Here is a 22,766-nt window from a genome sequence, read left to right on the forward strand (position 1 = left end):
CTAAGACCCCACATGCTGCACAGCATGGCCAAATAAAATAAAATTAAAAAAAAAAAAAAAGAAAGAAATAGACCCATCTAAGTACACTGCTTCAAGCTAGCCACTGCCACCTTAGGGAAGGCCCACACTTATTCATCCCAATGTCCCTCCACTGGGCAGGACATGGAAAGGAAGGGGGACAGTGAGCCAACAAGTGTGCTTGGGCACTGCGACTTTTGTTTTTTAAGATTTTTTTGATGTGGACCATTTTCAAAGTCTTTATTGAATTTGTTACAATACTGCTTCTGTTTTTTTATGTTTCCGTTTTTTGGCCGAGAGGCATGTGGGATCTTAGCTCCCTGACCAGAGATCGAACCTGCACTCCCTGCATTGTAAGGTGAAGTCTTAACCACTGGAACACTAGGGAAGTCCTGGCACAGCAGCTTTAATGGTCAGGGTACATTTAATAACTGCCCAGTGAGCGGCTCTTTAATCTAAGCATCAAGGCTGGCAGAAAGAGCCTCCTCCGAAAGCAAAGGCCTGCGCCTGCACCCACCTGCCTCTGGAAGTTCAGCAGCCTCAGAGCCTTGAGCTCGATGGTTGCTTTGGTTCGTAAATCCCCGGCCAGGGACCCGGGAAGGTTTTCAAGTTCCTGAATTCGGTGTGCGATGCGAGCCTGCAGCCTAGGGCGCAAAGACAAAAAAAAGACAGGTGATGAGAGGTCTCACCTGTTTACAAGGAACCCATCTGTTCCCTTTCTTTGAAGCTGGAGCCTCAGAAGTATCCATCCCTCAAGGGAAGCCGATATGAACCATAAGACAAGAGATGGCCGAGAAAAGGATGCCACACAACACAGACTACGTACAGGAGGGCAGCCACAGAAGTCTCGGGAGCCACAGCAAACCGGAAACCTGACAGGGCGCAGCTGGTTTCTGGCATTTCAGCAGTGGGAGCCAGCCTTTGGAGTCAGGCGGGCCAGGGTCTCCATCCCAGCCCTGGGAATCTACTTAGCCCATGAGCCTCAGCGTCCTCAGCTATGAAGTGGGGAGACCCCTCAGAGCAACCCTACAGGCTTGGTCTGAAGTTCAAATGGGATAATCTCCTTACTCAGTCTTTCACACACTTATTGAGCACCTACTGTGTGCCAGGGACCATTCCAGGTGAAGGGATTCAGCACTAAACAAGACTAACAAGGCTGTTTGTTGCTCTCATGGAGCTCACAGCATTATCAGGATGACAGGCCATAAAGGAGTTAAAAAATTAAGTATCTATGGTAATTCCGGAGAAGGACTTTGAGGAGGGTCCTGGAGGGGAGGAGTCGGGGGGGGGGCAGGGCCTCTATAAGGTGGGGACCTTGGCAATAAAGCTTAAATAACCATGAAGAGTCATGCAGAGCATGTGCAAAGTCCCTGGGGCAGGAACAAGTCTAACCTGTTCAACAGAAAGAGGAACTGGGACAGTCAGGTAGATGAGGACAGAGCACTGGGCAGGGGCTAAAGAGAAAAGGGTTACTCAGTGGATAATGGGAAGCCAGTTTTAACCCAGGAAAAGATCTAATATAAATTAATTGTAAAAAGAGAATTCAAACTGCTGTGTGGGAAACACTGCACAGGGAAGGATGGGAGCAGGGAGGCCAGGGAGGAGGTGTAGACCAGATGGCAGGGTGAACAGCGTTGGGGGGAAGGGAGCTGAGAGAGTTCACCAGACACCGAGGATGAGGGAGTACAAGCGAGGGTCAAGGAGCCGAAGGGTCCATGGTCCATTCAGCTGCTGCATGAGAACAGAGAGAGAAGGGAAAACTGGGGGGCATAAGGCCATCTGGACAGGCCATCTTTAAGCCGTCCAGATGGAGCAGGCGGGGAGGCGCCTGGGTACAGGGGCTGGAGCTCCAGGGCACGTCACAGCTGGAGATGCACTCCGGAGACAGTCACTGGCACAGATTTACTGATGCAGCTGGGGATTTACGGTGAACAAGGCACAGCCCCCTCCCCTAATGGAGCTGACATTTACCAAGGGAGGTCAGTCCTGAACAGGTTATAAATGCAGTGGAGAAACAGGGGAGCATGAGGTGCTCAGGGAGTGAATCTCAGGCGCCCCCAGCAGTCTGGGACAGGGTGATACAGACCTACTGCGCACCAGGCATTTCACACAGCGCCCGGCGCTCAGGAGGCCTTGGCAAAGCGACCAACAACTACTTATGTTTGAGGAACATCCACCGCAAAGCTTGCCAGGTAGCTTTTTGAGTGCAGATGAGCCAAAAGTTGGATAATACACTTGTGTTGGAGAGGTGAAACAGCACTTTCACTCCAACACATACCATCTCCATGGAGGGCAGTTTTGCAGAACTGATGAAATTTCCACGTGCACGTAAATCCCCTGCACCTGAACTATGCCGTGTTCACAAATTTATTCTGACATAAATGCACACATGAGAAATATGCAAGTGTAGTTACTACGGCATCGTTTTACCGAAAGATTAGAGACCACCTAAACGTCCCTCCGGGTAAGACACTGGCTAAATAAGTCACAGTAGAGCCACCAGGCAGAATGTGTCCAGAAAAAAGAAGAGCTTATTTTGTACAAATAGGGGATGATCCCTAAGATATTTTGCTAAGGGAGGAACAGTGCACATGTCAGGTACCGTTTGGGGACCACACAGCCACTTGTACCCATCTGCCTGTATACAGACTCGATTTCTCTGGAAGGATACACACTGACCCAGAGAACGGGGAGGCTGGGGACAAAGGCAGGAGGGTGATCTCGGGCTGCATACCCCATAGGCCTTTAGAAGTGTGAACCGCAACAACGTGTGGCCTGGGGGGCGGCAGCACCCTCACCTGTACTCCCGCTCCTGCAGGATCTCCACGGGGTCCAGGCCCCGCGGCTTCTGGATGGGGGTGATGCGGCTCTGCTTCTGGTGCAGCGGCACCATGGGGGCGGGCTGGGCCGGCTGCCCTGGCGACTGTGTCTGGGGCGGCATCACGGGGGAGGCAGCAGGAGGGACGGCGGGGGGCGCAGGCGAGGGGCGGCCCGTTGGCTGAGGCGGGATGAGCTTCTGAGGTGTGCTTGTGGGGGCAGCAGCATTCGCCATGGGTCCTGGGGGGAGTCAAGAAGCAGGGCACAGCGTTGCGTTTCGAGTCCATTCCAGGTGAAGATGACAAGCCTGCTGGGCGTTTACTGCTCTGGGGTCTAACTCGTCCCCAAGGCTGACAAGGCCTGGGCAGCTCCCCGTAACCCCCACCTCTCACTGCCACACCACTCCTCGCCCATGGGGCTCGCTTCCTCTTCCTCCTCCAGATCTCAGCCTGCAGGCCTCTTCCCCAAAGCCCCCTACTGGTCCAAGTGCCAAGTCTAGGTGTGATCTTGCTATGCTGTGGCCTCACAGGAGCAGCAGTTGCCTGCCTTTCATCCACCCCAGCTCCAACGGAATCCTATTTAAGCGATTAGCCCTTCAATGCCCATCACTGAACCTCAGGGCCCGTGAGGATGGGGAATGAGTCCATTTTATCCACTGCTTTGACCTAACAGATGTGACCTTCAAATAAGTACTAACTACATTTTACACAGAACACAGGGGAGACAGAACCCCGAGCTGCCCTGCCATCCTGCCTGCCTCTCTCTGACCGGGCTCATCTCAGGGTCTGCATGATGCAAACTTGACATGGGAGTCAGGGCACAGACGTGTCACCAGAACAGAGGGAACTTACCTTCAGGCCAGGGCTTGGGAGGCCCTCCAGGGGGCTGGCCGGGCATCCCGGGGGGCACACCTGAGGGTCCTGGAGGGGGCATGTTGGGCCCTCCCATACCTGCACGCAGGGAGAAACGGACAAGAGGATAAAACGCGTCCTGTGTTTCTCCCTGCACCTGCCTCCCTGGGCAGCCCTGGCTCCAGGGGACACACCCAACAACAAGCCCCTCACTGTGGGCACCAGGGGAGAAAGGCGGCAGCTGGAGAAACAACATTTATCACGACAGCAACCCTGCTGTCGAGGAAGCTGATGGGCGGCAGAGTCCAGATCTGCCCAACACTGATGCCCACACTCCTGTCAGTTTGCTCTGAGACCCCTCCCTACCCCGAGGGCCATGGGCCTTACCGTGAGGCCTGCTGTAATTTGGAGGTGCTGGTCCAGGACCGGGGCCGGGCCCGGGCCCGGGGCCAGGTCCTGTTGCGGACACAGAGGGTGGAGGTAGCGTTGGCATCTGCTGCTGCATCCCGGGCATCGGCCGCTTCCCCTGCACCGCCATCTGCAGGTGGTCAGGGAGGGGCTGCCCCCGGGCCAGCATCTTGTAGGCCATGATCTGAGCTCTGAGCTGGTGCAGCTGGTTCTGGTTAAAGGGGGTCGGGCCCCGGTTCTGCTGCCCCAAAGCCTGGGGGTCAGCACCATCCAGCGGGGCGCCTCCAGGCCCGGACGACATCTGCGGGCCTGAGGCCGGGCCGCTGGCTGGAACCGGACTGGAGGCGTGCTCGGAGCCACCCAGGGGCGAGGGGTAACCTGCGGGGAAACGTGGATCCGAGCGGTCACTCGGCAGCACATGTCCAGTAATTTTTAAGGCAGAGACGGGAACCCTTGCCTGCTTACACTGGCCCCTACCCTGAGATTTCGTTCTCGTGATTACACGGGCCTCTACCCTGAGGTTTCGTTCTCATGATTCAAACAAGAGGCACCCAGAGGGCACACGCTCGCAGCTTGGTTGGCAGCCTGCACAGCTGGTTTGGTTCGGCCCATCTTTCAGTAACCTGCCAACGATTAAAGCTGAGATGTCACACAGATCCGGGCTTTCTCTGGGCCTGCCCCCCTGCCCCTCGGCTTGGCCAGGCCCACTCCTCTCACTTCCGTTACCTGCGGAGCCCCTGAGCTTCCCACCCCGTGACAGGAAGCCATGTACCCCATCGCTTCTCAAACTTTCCTGTTCAGAAAAGTACCTGTAGGGCTTGTTAAAGCTGAGCCCCGGCCCCCTCCTGAGATTCTGACTCAGCAGGTCTGGAGCAGGGCAGAGCCCAGGAGTCTGCATTTCTTCTTTTTTTTTTCGGCTGTGCCATGTGGCTTGCGGGATCTTAGTTCCCCGACCAGGGATCGAACCCAGCGCCCCGGCAGTGGAAGCACCAAGTCCTAACCACTGGACCGTCAGGGAAATCCCAGGAGTCTGCGTTGGGTGGCACCAGAGCGGCTATCCCGAGGAGCCCATCCTGCCCAGGGCTTGTCTAACACCCAGCGCTGAACACAGTTCTGTCCCACCAGTATCCGCTCTCCTGGGGCTGCTATAAGACAAGACGCCCTGAACAGGGCACCAGCCAAGCCCAAGCTAAACAGCCCTCTGTGGCAGGGTCTCCCATGAGGCTCAACTGCCCTAGGTCCTCTGAATCCATGCATGGGTGATCCAATTAGGAAAATGATCTCGGGACTTCCAGAGGGCAACAAACATGAAGAAAGAAAAGAAAGGAAACCATACCTTGGGAGTGCTGGTCCATGGGACTTGGCGGGGGCCCCATCCCGGCGTGGCCCCCCGACCGCATCCCCATCCCCTTCATCTGGTTGTAGCGGGGGTCATCCGACATGCCCTTCTCGTGCATGGACTCCATTGGCTACGAGAGTAGACAACAGGGCAGGATCAGCAAGGCGGGAAGGGAAGAGGCTGCACAGAAAGACGCTGAATGAGAGGACTTCAAAATCACTAACAATGCCCATCCAAAGTCGCCATGGCATTTACTGAACCACCAACATGACCAAGTGACTTAGGTCCAAGACATGGTCCTAACATCTACTTGGGTGTCAAGGCAGGTGCATGAAATAATGCCACCCAGGGAACCTGCAGATTGGTGGTCTAGAGGCAAGGGGACAGCTGGACTAGGACATCAGGGAGAGGGTGAGGACACAGTTTCAGACAGCCAAAATCTCACAAGGAAAGGACACACATAGCTCCTGGTCAGGAGCAGTTTTAGCTGGAATACCAAGCTCCCTGTTTATTGTCACAAGATGACCTTGTGACCACAAGTCTTTGGATGGGGGACCCTCTTGCCTGGGAGACTGTAAATCAGAGAGACGGGCAGTAACTCCTGCCCATGAAGTATGGTAACAGTATGTCAAATGTCCTCACTGATCCGAGATTGGCCTCCCACCTGCTAGCTGGGAGGGAGGCTGTCTGCAGCATCGTTCTGCCCCTCCGCGGAGGCTCGATCAGATCCTGGTGGGACAGAAACACACATTTTCCCTCCTGATGCTCAGCACTGAGTACTCCCCCTACGGAATGGCTGGGAAAGGGGACATTTTCCGAGACCCTTCCAGGCCCTCTGTAGGCCCAGTTAATGCAAACATCCAGCTCTCTGGTCTAATAGCTGGCCCAGCAAAGTCAGCTACAGCTCAGTGTGTGCCGTGAGAGGAGGACGAGAGGGCACCGGGCCAGCTTCACAAGCAGAAGAAGCAGGGGGCCCTCGGGATGCTGAGCAGAACCCTGGGTGGGGCCCACCCTCTGCTCCTTCTTCCCTGGGCTGGTGGAGCTGACTGATGGGCTCGCCTCCCCCAGAGCAGGAGCTCTGTGCAGGCAGGTGAAGGGCACCACTGGACCTCAGCTCCTAGGCCAGACACATGGCAGGTGTCTGACAAACATGGGTCAAGTGTCCAGGAGGAAGAAACAAGATGGTCAGAGAGGAAAAAGGAGACGGTGCTAGAGGAGAAGCTGGCCTCAGTCAGCGTGTGTGCAGGGGGTGGGGGGATGGGGGGAGATCACCAACAGCTTCCCAAGAGGGAAGTGGCAAGACAGACACTGTATCGAAGTTGACAGAAATATATGGGGGATGGGGAGGGCAGGGAGGGGAAGGGGTCACTGCACTGTGTGGGAGGTCAGCGATGTGGCACATGCCTGAGGGGTTGGGAGGGCCGGAGGGGTGAGATGGCTCTGCCACCAACTCACTGAGTGACCATCTCTCTGAGACCTTACTTCCTCGTCTGCAAAATGGGCAAAATACTATCCATAAGAGGGTATTTCCTCATTTCCTTCAACCACCGCCCAGGAATGCAAAGAGAGGGGGCAACCATTTGTGTTAAAAGAGGTTTTTTTTCATCTCACTGGGAAAAGCATCACTGATCAACTCAGGTACGTGGTGAAGACAATGGCACCCGAGTACAGGATCAAGTGGGGACAAAGGGCACCTGCTGCTGTGCTCCGTGAGTTACCCGGGTGAGCCGAGCAGCCTGAGTGGGGGAAACCATGGGCTGTAAGCCATCTTTTAGGATTTGGACATTCTTAATTCACTACCAAAACGGCGGGTGTGAGAGACACAGGGTGGGGTGGCTGCCGGCCCACAGTGGAGGCCAGGGTGTGCTGCTGCTCCCCTCCCGTCTCTGATCGTGCAGACCCAGCTGGTGGGGCAGCGGGCCCAGGGCTCCCTACCTTGTGCATCTGGTGCATGTTGTCCTGAGGGTACCCTCCAGGCCCCTGGGTCGGGATGGGGTGTCCTGCTGAGGGAGGCCCTGGGCTGGGCCCCATCATGCTGTGGGCGGAGCCGGGTGAGGGACCTGGGCTAGGGCCCAACATGGCTCCAGGGGAGGGGCCCGGGCCCGGGGAAGGGCCTGGCCGAGGAGTTCCGCCCAGGGGTGGGTCTGGAGTGGACATCTTCACGGGAGCTGCGGACAGTGGTCTCCTGCTGGAAGAAAGTCCCAGTCAGCATGGGGGTCACAGCCATCGGCTGGGCGGGTCAGGGCAGGTCAAGGACGATCACACACAGTCATGTCAGAGCACCCATCTGACAGGGAGCTGGCGCCTTGGACGGGCACCCCCAGTGCCCCAGTCCTTTCTCCTCCATTCCTCTCCGAGGAGGTGATACATCAGGCACCCAAAATCAGATCAAAGTCCCCCGAGGAAGGGGTGGGACTCAGGAGGTGGGGACACCAGGTGATACTGCCTCACTTCCCCCAGTATCTTTCTGATTACAACAGAGAGGACGTCTCAGGGCAGTGCTGACACACCCTTCACATCACTCCAACACTTGCTCATCTTCCTATTTAAGAAAAAAGAAGAACGTGACTAAGGCTCAAAGCCTTTGCTGGCAACAGCATCTGACTGGACCTTCATAAATTCAACTAAAACACATATTCATAGCAAGTAATGCTGGTTTCCACTTAAGGCAGTGAGACCAAGTTTCCTTTAAAATACATGAATTTAAGTTTTAAAAGTAGGCTCCTTTAAAGAGAAATATTACAGAACTAATGGCACTCTGATACGTCAAATACTTCAAAAGTGATATTCAAGTGCTGTAAACTAAAAATTGAGGCCTGGAACTATGACCCCGAGCCTCCACAAGATCCAAAACTCAGGTAACAAAATATCCAATGACGTTTGTAAGTTATGATTGCTACGACTGGTCTGTGAGCTGATAAATTTTATAAGTGCTCCCTACAGTAAGGGTTCAGTTTTCAGGGAACCCTCAATCTGTTATGACTGTAAGTTCTATGACTGTAAGGAGTAATACATTCTCAGTGCTGAAATCTGGAAAACATAAAAAGAATACAGAAACTTAAAATTACCCACCGTCCTACCAGACACAGAGGTGAAGTGCTTGCTGGCCCTGCAGAGAGCAAGAAGCAGCCCTGCCCTCCTTACCCCTCCCTCCCAGCAGGGTGGGGTGAGGGGGTACGTGTGGGGAGACAGGGCTGCAGCTCCCCAGAGACCCCCAGAGCTGTGACGATGGAGCCCTCTCAGGATGGACAGCTGACTGGTGCTCCCGCTAGGACCCGGCCACACTCCAGAGTACTTCTCCTTCGAGGCTATTCCATACACAGACACTCGCTCTACAGAATTACTCAGCACATTCTAGGCCAGATTTCTCTTCAGAGAATCATACCTACGACCCTTTTCATCATTTAACAGTCTTCAAGACACAAATTATAGCAGTTCCACCAAGTTCCCTGGTCCTGATGCATCCTGAGTTATTTAAAAGCCCCTCTTTTTTTTTTTTTAAATTGGAGTATAGATGATTTACAATGTCCTGTTACTTGCTGCTGTACAGCAAAGTGAATCAGTTGTACATATACATATACCCACTGTTTTTTAGATTTTTTTCCCATATAGGCCATTACAGAGTACTGAGTAGAGTTCCCTGTGCTCTAAAGTAGGTCCTTATTAATTATCAAAAGCCCCTCTCTTGTTGGCATGCCACAAATCTACTTTTGTTTCTGTGGACTTTTTGGTTTGGGGAATGAATCTTTTTGCCCCTAAGCTCTACTGGGCTCTCCTGATTCTAAGGATAAATCTTGAAAAAGTACAGGAACTTTTTTTTTTGCGGTACGCGGGACTCTCACTGCTGTGGCCTCTCCCGTTGCCGAGCACAGGCTCCAGACACGCAAGCTCAGAGGCCATGGCTCACGGGCCCAGCCGCTCCACAGCACGTGGGATCTTCCCGGACTGGGGCACGAACCCGTGTCCCCTGCATCGGCAGGCGGACTCTCAACCACTGCACCACCAGGGAAGCCCCAGGAACATTTTGAATTCTCTTGATTAAAAAAAAAAAAGTCTTCATTTGAAAGGTGGAGGTATATCTTCCTGGATAACAGATCAAAAGCCCGAAGTTCTTCAGTCCAGTTTCATGACTAAATAACTGGAACAGAGAGGGTCAGAAATCTTGGCAGAGCCAGGACCAGCAGCTGTCACCCCTGCCTGCTGGTGAACACGCCTGACCGTATGAGAAAACACTCCTCCATCCTCCCGGCATCCCTGATCTCCTCCAAAGCTCAAGAAGCCTCAGTGCTGGACCTTAAATACACCTAACAGGAGTGCTGGAGAACTGACATGTGCTCACAATCCCTTCCACATAAATCCAAAACCCAATACGCTCAAGGAAAAGAATCAAACTTAAAAAAAAAATAAATTCGAGACAAATTCATTTGGAAGCAAAACCTGACCTGATTCAAAAAGACCTGTACTCAGAAAATTCTAAAACTCTGATGAAAGAAACTGAAGAAACACAGATGGAAAGTTACACGGTGTTCATGGATTGGAAGAATCAGTGTTGTTAAAATGACCAAATTACCCAAGGCAATTTACAGATTCAGTGCAATCCCTATCAAGATACCCATAGCATTTTTTACAGAACTAGAACAAATAATTCTAAAATTTGTAGGGAAACACAAAAGACCCTGAATTACCAAAGCAATCCTGAGAAAGAAGAACAGGGCTGGAGGTATCATGCTCCCTGACTCCAGACTATACTACAAAGCCAGAGTAATCAAACGAGTATGGCACTGGCACAGAAACAGACACACAGATCAATGGAACAGAATAGAGAGCCCAGAAATAAATCCACACATTTATGGTCAATTAATCTACAACACAGGAGACAAGAATATATGCAGAAAAGACACATGCACCCAAATGTTCATAGCAGTATTATTTACAGTAGCCAAGATATGGAAGCAACCTAAGTATCCAGCCACAGATGAATGGATAAAGATGTGGTGTGTGTGTATATATGTATATATATACACACACATATATACAATAGAATATTACTCAGCCATAATGAAAGAATGAAATATTGCCATTTGCAACATGGATGGACCTGAAGGGTATAATGCTTAGTCAAATACGTCAGAGAAAGACAAATACTCTGTTGTCACTTATATATGGAATCTAAAAATAAAACAAATGAATATAACAAAACAGAAAGAGACTCACAGATATAGAGAACTAATGGTGACCAGTGGGGAGACAGGAGAGGGAGGGGCAAAATGGCGGTAGAGGATGAGGAGGTACAAACTACTACGTATAAAATGAATAATCTACAAGGATATATTGTACAGCATAGGGAATACAGCCAATATTTTATGATAACTTTAAATGGAGTATAATGTACAAAAACGTTTGAACCACATCGTACACCTGAAACTAATATTGTAAATCAACTATACCTCAATTAAAAAAAAATTTTTGACCTGATTCAGCTCCATGTGAATATTCACACATTCTGTCGCACAAACAGGATGCTGTTTGCCCTGCCACGTGACAGCCGTCTGTGCCCTGTATCTCGTTTGCCAAAATGCTGATTCTAGAGTTAGAAACCTCTGGTCCAGGGGTTTGTCTACAGGGTGGATGCACCAGCAGTCACACTTCCCAAGTGGGCAGCCGAGTGAATATGGATGTGGCCGTGGCTGGACTGAGGACGATGGCTCCTCGGGGCTCCCTTCTGGGCCCTTTGTGTCCACAGGCCCTCTCTTCGGGTCCACAGAGCACGGCTGAGGCGGGAAGAGGGACAATAGTCCTGCACCTCCTTAAGGAACCTGTGGCACCTGGCAGCTCATAGTTTCTTTCTCACCTGGAGGTCTCCACTCGAAGTCAAGCCAACTGAAACTGACAGCAAAATAAAATCCACACCACCTCCTATCTAAAGACAGACGAACTGATGTGCCTCTGGAAAGACAGCTCTTCCCAAGGTCCCTCTAGGAATTAAGTGCCTCCTCTCACAGCACCACTAACGTCATCGACGACACAAAGCAGCTCACCAAAGACACAGGAGGGCAGCGAAAAAGACTTTCATGCCCGAGTATGGCAACCTTCGCCTTCAAGAAGCATGGGCTTTCACAAAACCCTTTTAAAATTGCATTTCCTTCAGAAGCTGCCACCTCTGAAGGGTCAGGTTGCAATGAAACAGGTAACTGCTCGGAGCCACCATCAGCAAACTCATTTCTGGACTTGAAAGCTCAGACACACGTGGAAACGACAGTAAAGGAGATTCAAAAAGTGCAGACACAATGCAAAACCATCCTGAGCGGCAAAGCAGGTAGGGTTCCATCAAAAGCCCCACCAGGGGCTGGTGCTGGTGCCACGTGTGGACACAGGAGGGCAGTCCTACAGCATAGCGGTGGAGAGAACAGAAAAATGGAACTGGGGAGCGGCTCTCAGGTGCTTGGTGTAGTACTGAGGAGGGGCATCTTGAGTTCTGGCATACCTAAAGTGCCCTGATCATAGGTATACAGCTGGATGAATCCTAGATCAGACATAGCACTTCCAACATTTCAGAAGGGGCCTTTGCCGGTGAAACTCCTGTTCTGACTTTCTCACTGTAGGTTAGTTTCGCCTGTTACTGAACTCAATCTGAAAAGAAGGTCAGGGACTTCCCTGGCGGTCCAGTGGTTAGGACTCTGCACTTCCTTTGCAGGGGGTGCGAGTCTGATCCCTGGTCAGAGAGCTAAGATCCCACATGCCGTGCAGCATGGCCAAAAAAAAAAGAAAAAGAAAGAAAAGAAAAGAGGGTCATATAGTTGACTTATGCTCATCGCTAGGTCTGGGAGGGGCATCCATGCAGTTGGATGCTATTGTCAATTCTCCTGTTCCCAGATGTTGTGCTCCCGGGTTTTAGCACACAGAAAGCTGTTGTGAACAATGTCATTTGGTGGATGTGGGCACTCGTTTTCCTTGTGTGTCCAGGAGGGGAACTGCTGGTCATGAGGGAGGCATAACTTTACCTTGGCAGATACTGTCAGTTTTCCAAATCAGCATGACAATCACATACACTGCCCTCCCTGCAGCAGCTGGGTGAGCGTTCCAGTTCCTCTAAATCAACTCTTGGTGTTGTCAGTCTTTTTAATTTGTAACCGTTCTGGTGAGTGTATAATCGTACCGTATTCCAGTTCTAACTGGCATTTCCCTTGTGGCTAATAGTGTTGCTGCACCTTTCCATTTGCTCACTGGCCACCAAGAGATCCACTTTTGTACAGGCTCTAAGTTTTCACTAACATTTTATTGGGGATATGTAGTTGCTATTACTGTCTCCCAGAGATGAAGAGAAGTTCTTAATTTTAATGATGTGCAACGTATCAAGTCTGTTCTTTTATGGTCAATGGTTTTGGGGTCCTGTTTAAGAAATCTTTGTCTACCTGTGACAATGAGAAATAATATATTTGGTCTCTGCCTTCAGTTCCTGACAGAGTTCCTAAGACCTGTGTAATTTCCTAAGTGATAGGGGTGATAAGAGCATCTTACACAGAGCTCCAAAATCCCTTAGAATTTCCTCTGTGATAGGAGTGTCTTTTGCTCTAATGAGGCTACTCTAGGTGGGCTCCTGGATGGCTTCAGGATGGGGGCTGGTCGTCAGAAAGATCAAACCATGGCTAGAAGCTTAGAACCTTCACCCCCACCCCACCCCATCCTCCGGAAATGAGGGGAAAGGGGCTGGAGATTGAGTTAATCAATCATGGTTACGTGATGGAGCACCATAAAACCCCTAAACTATGGCGTTCAGAGAGCTTCTGGGTTGGTGAACACATCCACGTGCCAAGGGGGTGGTGCACCCCAACTTCATGGGGACAGAAGCTCCAGACCTTTCCAGACCTCACCCTATGTATCTCTTCTTCTGGCTGTTCATCTGTATTCCTTTATAAACTGGTAAACATAGGTGTCTTCTTGAGTTTTGTGAGTTGTTACAGCAAATTATCAAACCTTATGAGGGGGTCATGGGAATCCACATTTGTAACCAAGTTGGACAGAAGTGTGGATAACCTTGGGACCCACTACTTGCGACTGGCATCTGAAGTGGGGGGCAGTCTTGTGGGACTGAGCCCTTAACCTGTGAGGTCTGCACCAACTCTGGGTAGTTAGTGTCAGAATTGAATTGAACTGTAGGACACCCTGTTGGTGTCCACAGGAACTTGCAGAATTGGCTGGTGTGGAAAACCCACGTTTGGTGTCAGAAGTACTGTGACACTTTACTACCTCAAGATCATGGAGATAGAGAAAGGGAAGGAATATTTTAAAGTCCAGGGGGATTGTGACTTGTTCCCGCCTCCTAGTGGTTTACAATTATTGAGGACTAATCAGTCACAAAGAAAGTGCAGGGAGGTAAGATCCAGTCAGAGAGGGGAGGGAAAGGAGTGGTCCCATTTGGTAATAAGGACAGGAATTTATTTCCTCACTGAGCCTGCCCCACCACCCTACGAGGAAGGACTACCAGACAGAGGGGTCCCTGAGGCTCACAGGCCACCCAGTGGGTCAATGGAAGAGCTGCAGTCACAAGCCCAAGGCCATAGTAGACCTCAGACTCTGAGCGTGGACTCTGCCACCTGCCAATGGCACAACACTGGACTCCCTGAGCCTATTTCCTCTCTGCAGACTGGAGCTGAGACCAGTCCCTCCCTCAGGGGTCGCTAGCTGTGTCACACAACCTAACACACGCCAGGCACATACAAGCAGCAAGTGCTACCACGCTGCTGGTGAAATCAGCCATTAGCTCTCCGGACGCACGGCACTCAGGACAACAGGCTCACTTCCCTCCTCGGGAAGTAGAGGTTGCACAAGGCAGCTCTGCTGACCTGGAGGAGCAGCAGCTGCCTGAACGCCAGCACAGCCTTGGTGCAAATGAGAACCAGCTGTCAAAAGTGACCGCAGTCCAGCCTGACAGTCAATGAATAGGATTTGGGCTACAAACTCTCCCTTGCCTTTTTAGCTCCCACTGCACATAGGAGCTGTTCTTAGCCATCATCAAGCCAGCCCTTCCTGAGGTGCGGGGCTGGGCCTGGCCCTGCTGAGAGCCAGAGAGGGTGTGGGACGGGATACCAATGTGCTCCTACCCAGGGCGGGGCCAGACAAGTTCAGCCAGGAATTTCAGAAGAGAGGTAAGATCTGAGGGCAAGGAACACCCCTCTCCCCAAACCCCTTCTTCCCTCATCACCAAACACCCCTGCCCTCCTCATACAGGAAACTAAAGATCTGGCATTTTCAGCAAAGCCCTTGGGTCCCCTAGGTCACCCTCAAGGCTGCCTCAGGGGGTTTCAGGTGGCTTTCTGGTGCTGCCTGGACTCCCGCAACAAGTCCCTCTCTGACAACTCACTTGGTGTCTGGGCTGGAAGAGGTGGGGCAACTTTGTACAACACAGAAACCTATCTCAAACCAGACGACAACCCAAACCTAAGCAGGCGAGAAAAGCGAAGGACAAGGGCATGCAGGCGCCAAAATGGCAAAGCCACTAGCACGTGTGTGTCTGGGAGCCTCATTGAGATGTGTGTGGCCCGAGGGGCAGGTGTATTTGGGGGCTCCATGAGCGGGGAACGGAACCTTGGATTCTGGGCAGGTAGCCCGAAGGTATGTGACAGAAAATAAATATACTCCAGGGCCAGAACCAAAAAGCTGAAAACTAAAGACAGTTCAGGAGGCTGTGAGATGAAAACAGACTCCCAGCTTCCTGGGGCCAAAGGGTCTGGAAGGGTACTCAGCCATTTCACCTCAATTTCTCTGAGAAGCCCCCCAACTGCCGAACAACCAGAACTGCCCACAGTCCATGCTGTACAAGTCAAAGCATCATTAAAAATGAAGGCGGGACACGGTACACGTGGACACAGAGGATGGTCCAAAATGAAGCAGGGGAACAAGGCATCATCAAAGTTAGGGGTGCTTGGCCCGAATCCCACTTTGCTAAGAAGAACAATTTCTGCACGTTAATCCGAGCACAGAAGCCAGAAAACATGTACCAAACTGCCTGCGACTCTCTCTGGAGGTATCTGTTGGGGAACTTACACTTTCCACATCACAGATTTCTGGAGTTTTTCTTTGTGTGTTTGTTTTAACTATTACTTTTGTAAACAGATTTTTAAAAAACACTTTTTAAGGAAAAAGAAAAAAAAAAAGCCCTGGATCAGAAAAAATACCTGGGAAATAAACACCCAGAAAAGATGCCCCAGGAAGTGCCTTTGTGGAAATAAAGGAGGAAGATGAAAGGATCTGGGGACTGTGTTATTTTCCACCTACTTCCAACTTCACCAAAATCATTATGCCGATATTCAAATGCGGAACCAGACCTGCTTGAGGATCAGAGGTCTGGTTTTTTCTTTCGTACCACTCTTAGCGTTTCTCTTAGAAATAAAAAAGGACCATGGTGGCTGGCCACTGTGGCAGGACAGGCTGCCAACAGGCGATCGGGACCCTCTGAAATCTGCTTGTTGAGATCATGGGTTGGCTTTTTTTTTTTCCATCTTGCCTAAAAACCAGTTTTATATTTAAGTTTGGTCCCAGGATGGCTGCTATTTTGTTTTTTGGGGTGTGGAGAAATTTGTTCGAAGACACATTTCAGCAGCAGCGACACTGCAGTCAAGTCATGACCTGGCGCTCAGACGGTACAAGGTGGCCATGCGGGATGGCTTCAGCAGAGCCAGCCCCATCCGTCACATTTAAACTACAAAATGAGATTTCCACCTCCCCCATGCCCACCCCCGCCACACTCCACGACTAAGAAAACCCTCCACACCTGACCTGATGGTGTGGGGTACACTAGTCCTCGAACCTGCAAGGACGTGCAGGGCGGGGGGCACCTGTGGTTTTAAGGACCTCATGGAAATGGCTTATTCCTGAGACCCTGGGAAGCTGGCTGTTCTGTGGCATTTCCCTTGCAATATAATTAAGTAGCAAAACCTTGCCCTACATTTAAAAGGGAATGCATTTGAGAACCGAAAAACCATGTCGCGATGATAAATGACAATGTCTTCTCAGTTCTACCTCAGAGGTAGACATGCCAAATTGCTACCAAGTACTATTTTTAGCACTGGGAATTATATATCATTTTATTCATTGGAATCCTCCCCCCTGCCCTTTTTAAGTTTTTCATTCATCTGAAAACCACTGAAGAGTACCTCCCCATCTATAACATGGCAGGAGACATGAAGACAACTAGGCCAGCCCTCTGCCCTCAGGGAGTTCAAGCTCTAATCCAGCAGGGAGATAAACTGTCTACACTTCAAGAACACAAACGCTAGCCTATCTACACAGGTGTTTGCCAAACTCTTTTTACCATGACCCAGACTCCAATGTGACCCAGCACAAACACGCATCAAGTAACCAAGACAAGTTGTACAGTTCTGTCCTGACCCTGCCCCCCGTGAAACTTGGGTAGACTCTCTTCCTTCTCTCTGTTAAGCCTGACCAAGCCCCACTGGATGGACATCATGACCCACCACTGGGTCTGCTGTGGGGCTTGCTCTGTATTCAACACTGAGCACGATGCGTGACCTGTGGAGAGGGCAGGAGAGAAGTCCCCCATGACAGGGACGCACAAAGTGCAAGTGTGGCCAAGAATAGGTGGGGAGGCGTGGCACCTACAACTGCCGAGTGTCACTCATGACAGAGCCCCAGCCACCCCCAAATACTTAGGGAGAACAAACTCTGCGCTAAACAGGGTTCTAGGCACTGGCCATGTAGCAGAGAACAAAGTCCCTGCCTGGTGGGATGGACAACTAAGTGACAGAAACAAGCACACAAATAAATAAGACACAGTGTCACGTAGTGGGTGGAAGTGCTACGAATAAAGCAGCAGGGTTAACAGTCAAGCTGATGGGAGGTGCATTTCCAATCATGGTGGGCAGTGATGGGGACACATCTGAGCAGAGACCTGAAGTGAAATGGGAGCCAGTGGCTATGGACAGGCAGAGGGACCAGCAAGTACAAAGGCCCTGGGGTGGGACCCTGAAGGAGGAGAGCAGGCGAGAAGGGTGTGGCAGCAGATGAGGTCAGAGATGGGCAAAGAGGGCAGATCACAGGCCTCGAGGGCAGTGGTAAGGAAGTTGGAGTCTACCCTAGGTGCAATGGGAAACTACTGGAATGTTCTGGGTAAGGCAGTGACATGGTCTGATGATGGTTTTAGAAGACTTTTCTGTACAGGCAGATGAAATGCATGTGAGAGAATGAGAGGAGACAGGGATGACCAAGGTGAACAGCAGGGCCTCAGCTAGCACATGCCATTTGAAGTATAAAGGGTGCCCCTTCCTTGGGGGCGACCAGTAAAGCCCAGCCAGGCTGGATTTCAGCCCCAACTTGCATCCCCTTGGTTCACTACTGGCGACTGAGGTGCCAGCTGGGGACTATGGGAGAAACAGGGGGTTTTACGCTCAGAGAGGTTACGTTGTTTGCCCAAAATCACGTAGGAATAGAGTCCTGCCTACCTCAAGCCTGTCGGACTCTAATGCCTGAGTAACTGATTCAGGCTGAGAATCAGAAGATGGAGGAGGAGGAGGAGAGTCTGGAAGAGCACAAAGTGCAGCAAAGAGAAGCACTCCAAAGGCAGGAGCCTCCAGGGGGTGTTCCGAGGAGGCTGACGAGGGTGCTCAGCGCGCTAGCAGTCCAGGCTGTGGTTGATGTGTGCTCTGGGGCCAGAAGCAGCTCCCAGGGCACATCGAGGAGCCCCCTGTGCTTCAGCGTCACCATCAGGACAAGGAGACACCCACTGTGCCACTTTACTGGGACTTTCGGGGCAAGGTGGGGTGGTGCACATCAAACCCTGCCCCCTCAAGTCTCTCACTGTAACAGGTGAGGCAGCAACTGCCACTCGGCCACCTGCTTCCTGAACTAGCAGGGCGCAACCTGCCAGTGAAAGGAGAACTTAAACCACCCCAAGGAGCCATTTTAAAGCCCATCATCTTTTTTTTTTTTTTTTAATTTTATTGAAATATAGTTGATATATAATGTCGTGTACAGCACATTAATATGCGTACATATTCTTTTTCGGATTCTTTTCTCTTATACGTTATTACAAAATACTGAGTACGGTCCTCTGTGCTATACAGTATAGGTCGTTGGGAAGGCCCATTCTCTTTATCACACTCCTGCGGGTGGTAAACTTCACAGTGAGCGAAACTCAGACTGTTCCCAGTTACAAGGGTCCACACACAAAAATGAAGACATGGCCCTTGAGCAAAGTAACAGAATCCCAAAACGAAGCCCTGGAAACCAGTCTGGGTTTCTAGGTAGGGGCCAGCTACCTGTTTTCTAAAGAAAGCCCCTTCCCTGAGGGAACTGGATGCATCCCTTTCCTTCCCTCTGCCCTGTGAAATATGATCTCCCAAGAGACCCAGCTACACCTGGTGCCTCCCGCAAGGTCCTTTCCCACACAGGAAGATGAGTGGAGGCCAAATTTCTCATGCCCATCAAATCCATATCCTGAAAAATTTGCATGCAGCTAACTGAAAACTCCAAGATATCACCGACCATATCAATGAGCTTAATATTTCTTAGGGATGACATCTGGAAGGTGATAGCAACAGCAACTCAGTTCTGATATAGTCACCCTCGGACATCTCCCTCCAATATTCCCGCCGCTGTTACTTCCCTTTTATAGTAGGTTTTGCGTATTCTTTTGATTTTAACTTTAAAAAAAACCTCTCTCGGGCTTCCCTGGTGGCGCAGTGGTTGAGAGTCCACCTGCCGATGCAGGGGACACGGGTTTGTGCCCCGGTTTGGGAAGATCCCACGTGCCGCGGAGCGGCTGGACCCGTGAGCCATGGCCGCTGAGCCTGCGCGTCTGGAGCCTGTGCTCCGCAACGGGAGAGGCCACAACAGTGAGAGGCCCGCATATCGCAAAAAACAAAAAACAAAACAAAACAAAACAAAAAAAACCTCTCTCTTCAGTGTTCCAATCAACGTTACAAGTTATGAGGAGATATATGAAATGCAAAACAAACACTTGATATTTTTTAAAGCCCATGCCACCAGACACACTTCCCTCTTTCCAATGCTGTATGGTGAAACTTCAAAACACACAATTTTTTTTTAAGCACACAATTTTTAAATTATTAAGGACAAAATGAAGGAGCTGATTCCTTTGCTACCACTTTGAAAACATACAGAACTATTAAAATGGGGCAAAAATCTGTTCTGTACCTCAACCCGCTAGGATGTTGCAGAGATCATAATATATGACAACGGCTACAAACTGTTTAGTCTTGTGTGTCAGGCATTGTCCTAAGCACTTAACGTTTGTCATCTGTCATTTTGTTGTTGTTTAGTCCTTGCAGCAATCCTACAAGTTCGGTACTATTACTGTCCCCCTTTGCAAATAAGGAGACAGGTAGGAGCGGAGGAGAACAAGGTCCTTGTCTGCCTGTTCCCAGCTGAACCCCCAGCCCCAAGCTGTGCCCGGCTCGTGGCAGGCACTCAACGCACGCTTGTTCACTATACGAACGGGGAATGCGTGGCTGGGCTACTTTTTGCACAACTGCAGGGGGCGCCATTCACGTTGTGCTCTGTCTCTGGTGAATGTGAACGCCCTCTGTGCCATGGTAGCTCTGATAGCCCAGGCCAAAATCTGCTGTCATGTCTGAGGACTTACAAGGTGCCAGGCACTGTCACCCCCATTGCCTTGAGGCACCAAGAGGGAAAGTGGCCAAGCCAGGAGTCAGACTTGGATGTTCGACCCGAGAACTCCTGGTGAAATATCCCTGGACCTCAGTTTCTTCACCTGCAGAATGTTCTCATGGGATATTCACCTAACACAACTAATCCTTCCCACTCTCCCACATCTGATAAACAGCTAGGACCTGGAGCTGGTCTAGGATTACCTCCCAATGTTTTGAGGGTCCACAAGGAGTAGCAAAGGTATATAAATAAATACGTGTTTATGTTGGGGTGCTTTTCACTGACAGGAAGTTTGGAGACCACCGCACTGCACTGCACTACCCTACACAGAAGCTCTGATGAGGTCATCCCACCACCACCCCCAGCTCAAAAACCTGCAAGATCAACATCTCCTGAAGTGCTGGACACAAAATGATTTTAAGTGGCATGCAGAAGAATGTTTATTATTTTCATAATTGCGTATGCATTGATTTTAAAGAAAATTATAAAAATATATATAACCGGCACATCAAACCTGGGATTTCTGGGATACAGAATGACTCTAACTTATGTTTTCAGTTTTTTAAACAGTTAATTTACAAATACATACATATATAAACAATATTAACTCCAATAAATTGAGGGCTCATTACATGCCAGGCTCTGCAGTGTGTTAAGTCACTTCCCATACTACCTTTTCAACCCTCACAACAATTCTTTGAGGTGGTACCACTGTCATACCTGTTTCACAAGTGGGGGGACCTACTGGTAAGTGTCTTGCTTGAGGTCAAACTAGGATTTAGAGCTGGCTGTGAATCCAGGAGGTCTAATTCCAGAACTAGCACTCCACACCACCACCTCATATTAACCACCGCCCCACACACACCCTCATTGTTGGGGTAATGATGTTTGGAAAACAATGGCCTGGAAAGTTTAAAAACAAAAACAAAAACAGACCAGCAACAGCAACTAACATTTATTGCCTACAATCCCCCTTCAGTCGTGTGCCAAGCAGTTCACACACATGTTCACTCAATCCTCCCGCATACCCTCCTCATTCATCCACAAAGGTTCACTGAGGGCCTACTACGTGCTGGGCCCGGGGTACACTGCAGGAGATCAGGTAGACACAGCTGAGGGCTCTGATGGCCCTTGGAGAAAAAGAGATGTATAATTACAAACTGGGGTAACTGCTACACAAGAAAGGTTCAGGGTGATGCGCAAGTGTAGCAAAGGGGAGCGATGACTGGTCCCGGGTGGTCAAATACAGCCTGGACGTCCTCCCTGATCCTGAGTAAAGGCCCCCTCTTCCACGCAGCCTCCCTGATCTCCGGTTCCCATCACTCACTCCCCTGTGCATCCATCCACTGTGTTCCTCACACATGATAGGCCAAGGGGAGTTGTTCCCACATTTACCACCTGTTCCCCTACAGGACTGGAGAGGCTCCTCAGGGCATCCAACCTCCAACCATCGAACACCCAGTAGGGACTCAACAAATATTGAATAATAAAGGAAGAGATTGTACTGAACAACACTAATAGTGCCTCCCTCTAGCCAAGAACCATTTTACAGGCCTTCACCAACTCCACTTGTGGCATTATTCCCATTTCACATACGAGGACACTAAGACGTTCAGAGAGATTAAGCTATTTGCCTCACGTCACACAGCTAAGTGACCAGCAACGCCAGGAATCAAACTCGAATCCGGTCTGTCAATTAAAAGTGAAAACTTGTTTCAAATTCCTCGGAAGTGGCTCTCACGCTTATTCCCTACTCTCCCCAAGGATTCACTGGGCGGGGGGAAAAATCAAGACGAGTGTCTTCAAGACCGGCACAAAACACCCTCTCCTGAAAGATCCACGTTTTAAATAAAAGCCTTAATCTGGAAAATCAATTGAGAGGAAGGGAAAAGGATGCAAAACTAAAACAATGCTTTCAACGGCAGTTTCCCCAGTCCTTCCCCACTTGCTGCCGACCCCCGCTTCAGGGCAAACATTCTTAAGTCACTACTTGCGAGGGTTTAGGAGAGTTATTTACCTTTCCTTGAAAATCTAAAATGACGTGATTTTTTATAATAAAATTTTAGGTCGGCTAACCCAAGGGGGCTGCTAATGTTCGTGTCCAGGCGACGCTGGACACACCTGGGCTTTTTCCTACTGAGCTCCGACCGCAGCCTCGCCAAAAAGCAACATTCGAGTCGGACCCGTTACACGTAGCCAGAAAAGCCAGGACGCCTGGCTATTGTTGGAGACCCGATGGGGGCCGGGCCCCTGGCCCGCCGACGGGGCTGCGAGCTTTGTCCTGCGACCCTGGCGAGAACGCGCGCGGAGGGCGCGCGGCCTCCACTTGGCCCGGGCCCCCACCCAACCGGCCCGCGGATACTGTAGCCGCCGCGGCCTCGCTGCACTGTGGCCTTCACCGCGCGCGCGGTGCCGGCCAGGCTTCTTGACCCTCGGGCGCCGCCGTACCCCGGCCCCAATCCGGGCGCCAGCGGCCCCCTCCACCCTCAGCGCCCTGGCTCCATTCAAACCGTCCTCCCAAGTCCCGCGCCGCGCTCACTCCGAGACCCGCGTTCCTTACCGGGAGTCGACGGCGCCGTCGCCTTCCCGGCGCCGCCCCCACCCCTCCGCGCGGGGCCGGGGGCAGAATGAGCGTCTCGTCTCTCCTCACGAAACAAAGAAGGCGCCGCCGCTGCCGCCGAGCGAGG

At 51.0% G+C, this 22,766-nt stretch overlaps 1 protein-coding gene across 2 annotated transcripts in view; it reads right to left on the reverse strand.

The window, feature by feature from the left end:
• SMARCA4 (SWI/SNF related BAF chromatin remodeling complex subunit ATPase 4) overlaps positions 1–22,766 on the reverse strand; it is an 86,994-nt gene extending 64,228 nt beyond the window's left edge. The window contains exons 1-7 of one of the 2 annotated variants that reach the window (XM_024745674.1): positions 22,640–22,766; positions 7,369–7,621; positions 5,431–5,563; positions 4,074–4,472; positions 3,687–3,785; positions 2,817–3,075; positions 536–662 (exon numbers count right to left, since the gene is read on the reverse strand). In XM_024745674.1, coding sequence (XP_024601442.1) covers positions 536–662; positions 2,817–3,075; positions 3,687–3,785; positions 4,074–4,472; positions 5,431–5,563; positions 7,369–7,590 — 1,239 coding nt within the window. In that variant the 5' untranslated portion in view covers positions 7,591–7,621; positions 22,640–22,766. Of the gene's footprint in view, positions 1–535; positions 663–2,816; positions 3,076–3,686; positions 3,786–4,073; positions 4,473–5,430; positions 5,564–7,368; positions 7,622–22,639 lie in introns of those variants that run through there. The other variant, XM_024745673.1, reaches the window with a different exon arrangement.

The sequence above is a fragment of the Neophocaena asiaeorientalis genome, unplaced genomic scaffold, assembly GCF_003031525.2.
Source record: "Neophocaena asiaeorientalis asiaeorientalis breed wild unplaced genomic scaffold, Neophocaena_asiaeorientalis_V1.1 scaffold357, whole genome shotgun sequence".
NCBI classification, from domain to species: Eukaryota; Metazoa; Chordata; class Mammalia; order Artiodactyla; family Phocoenidae; genus Neophocaena; species Neophocaena asiaeorientalis.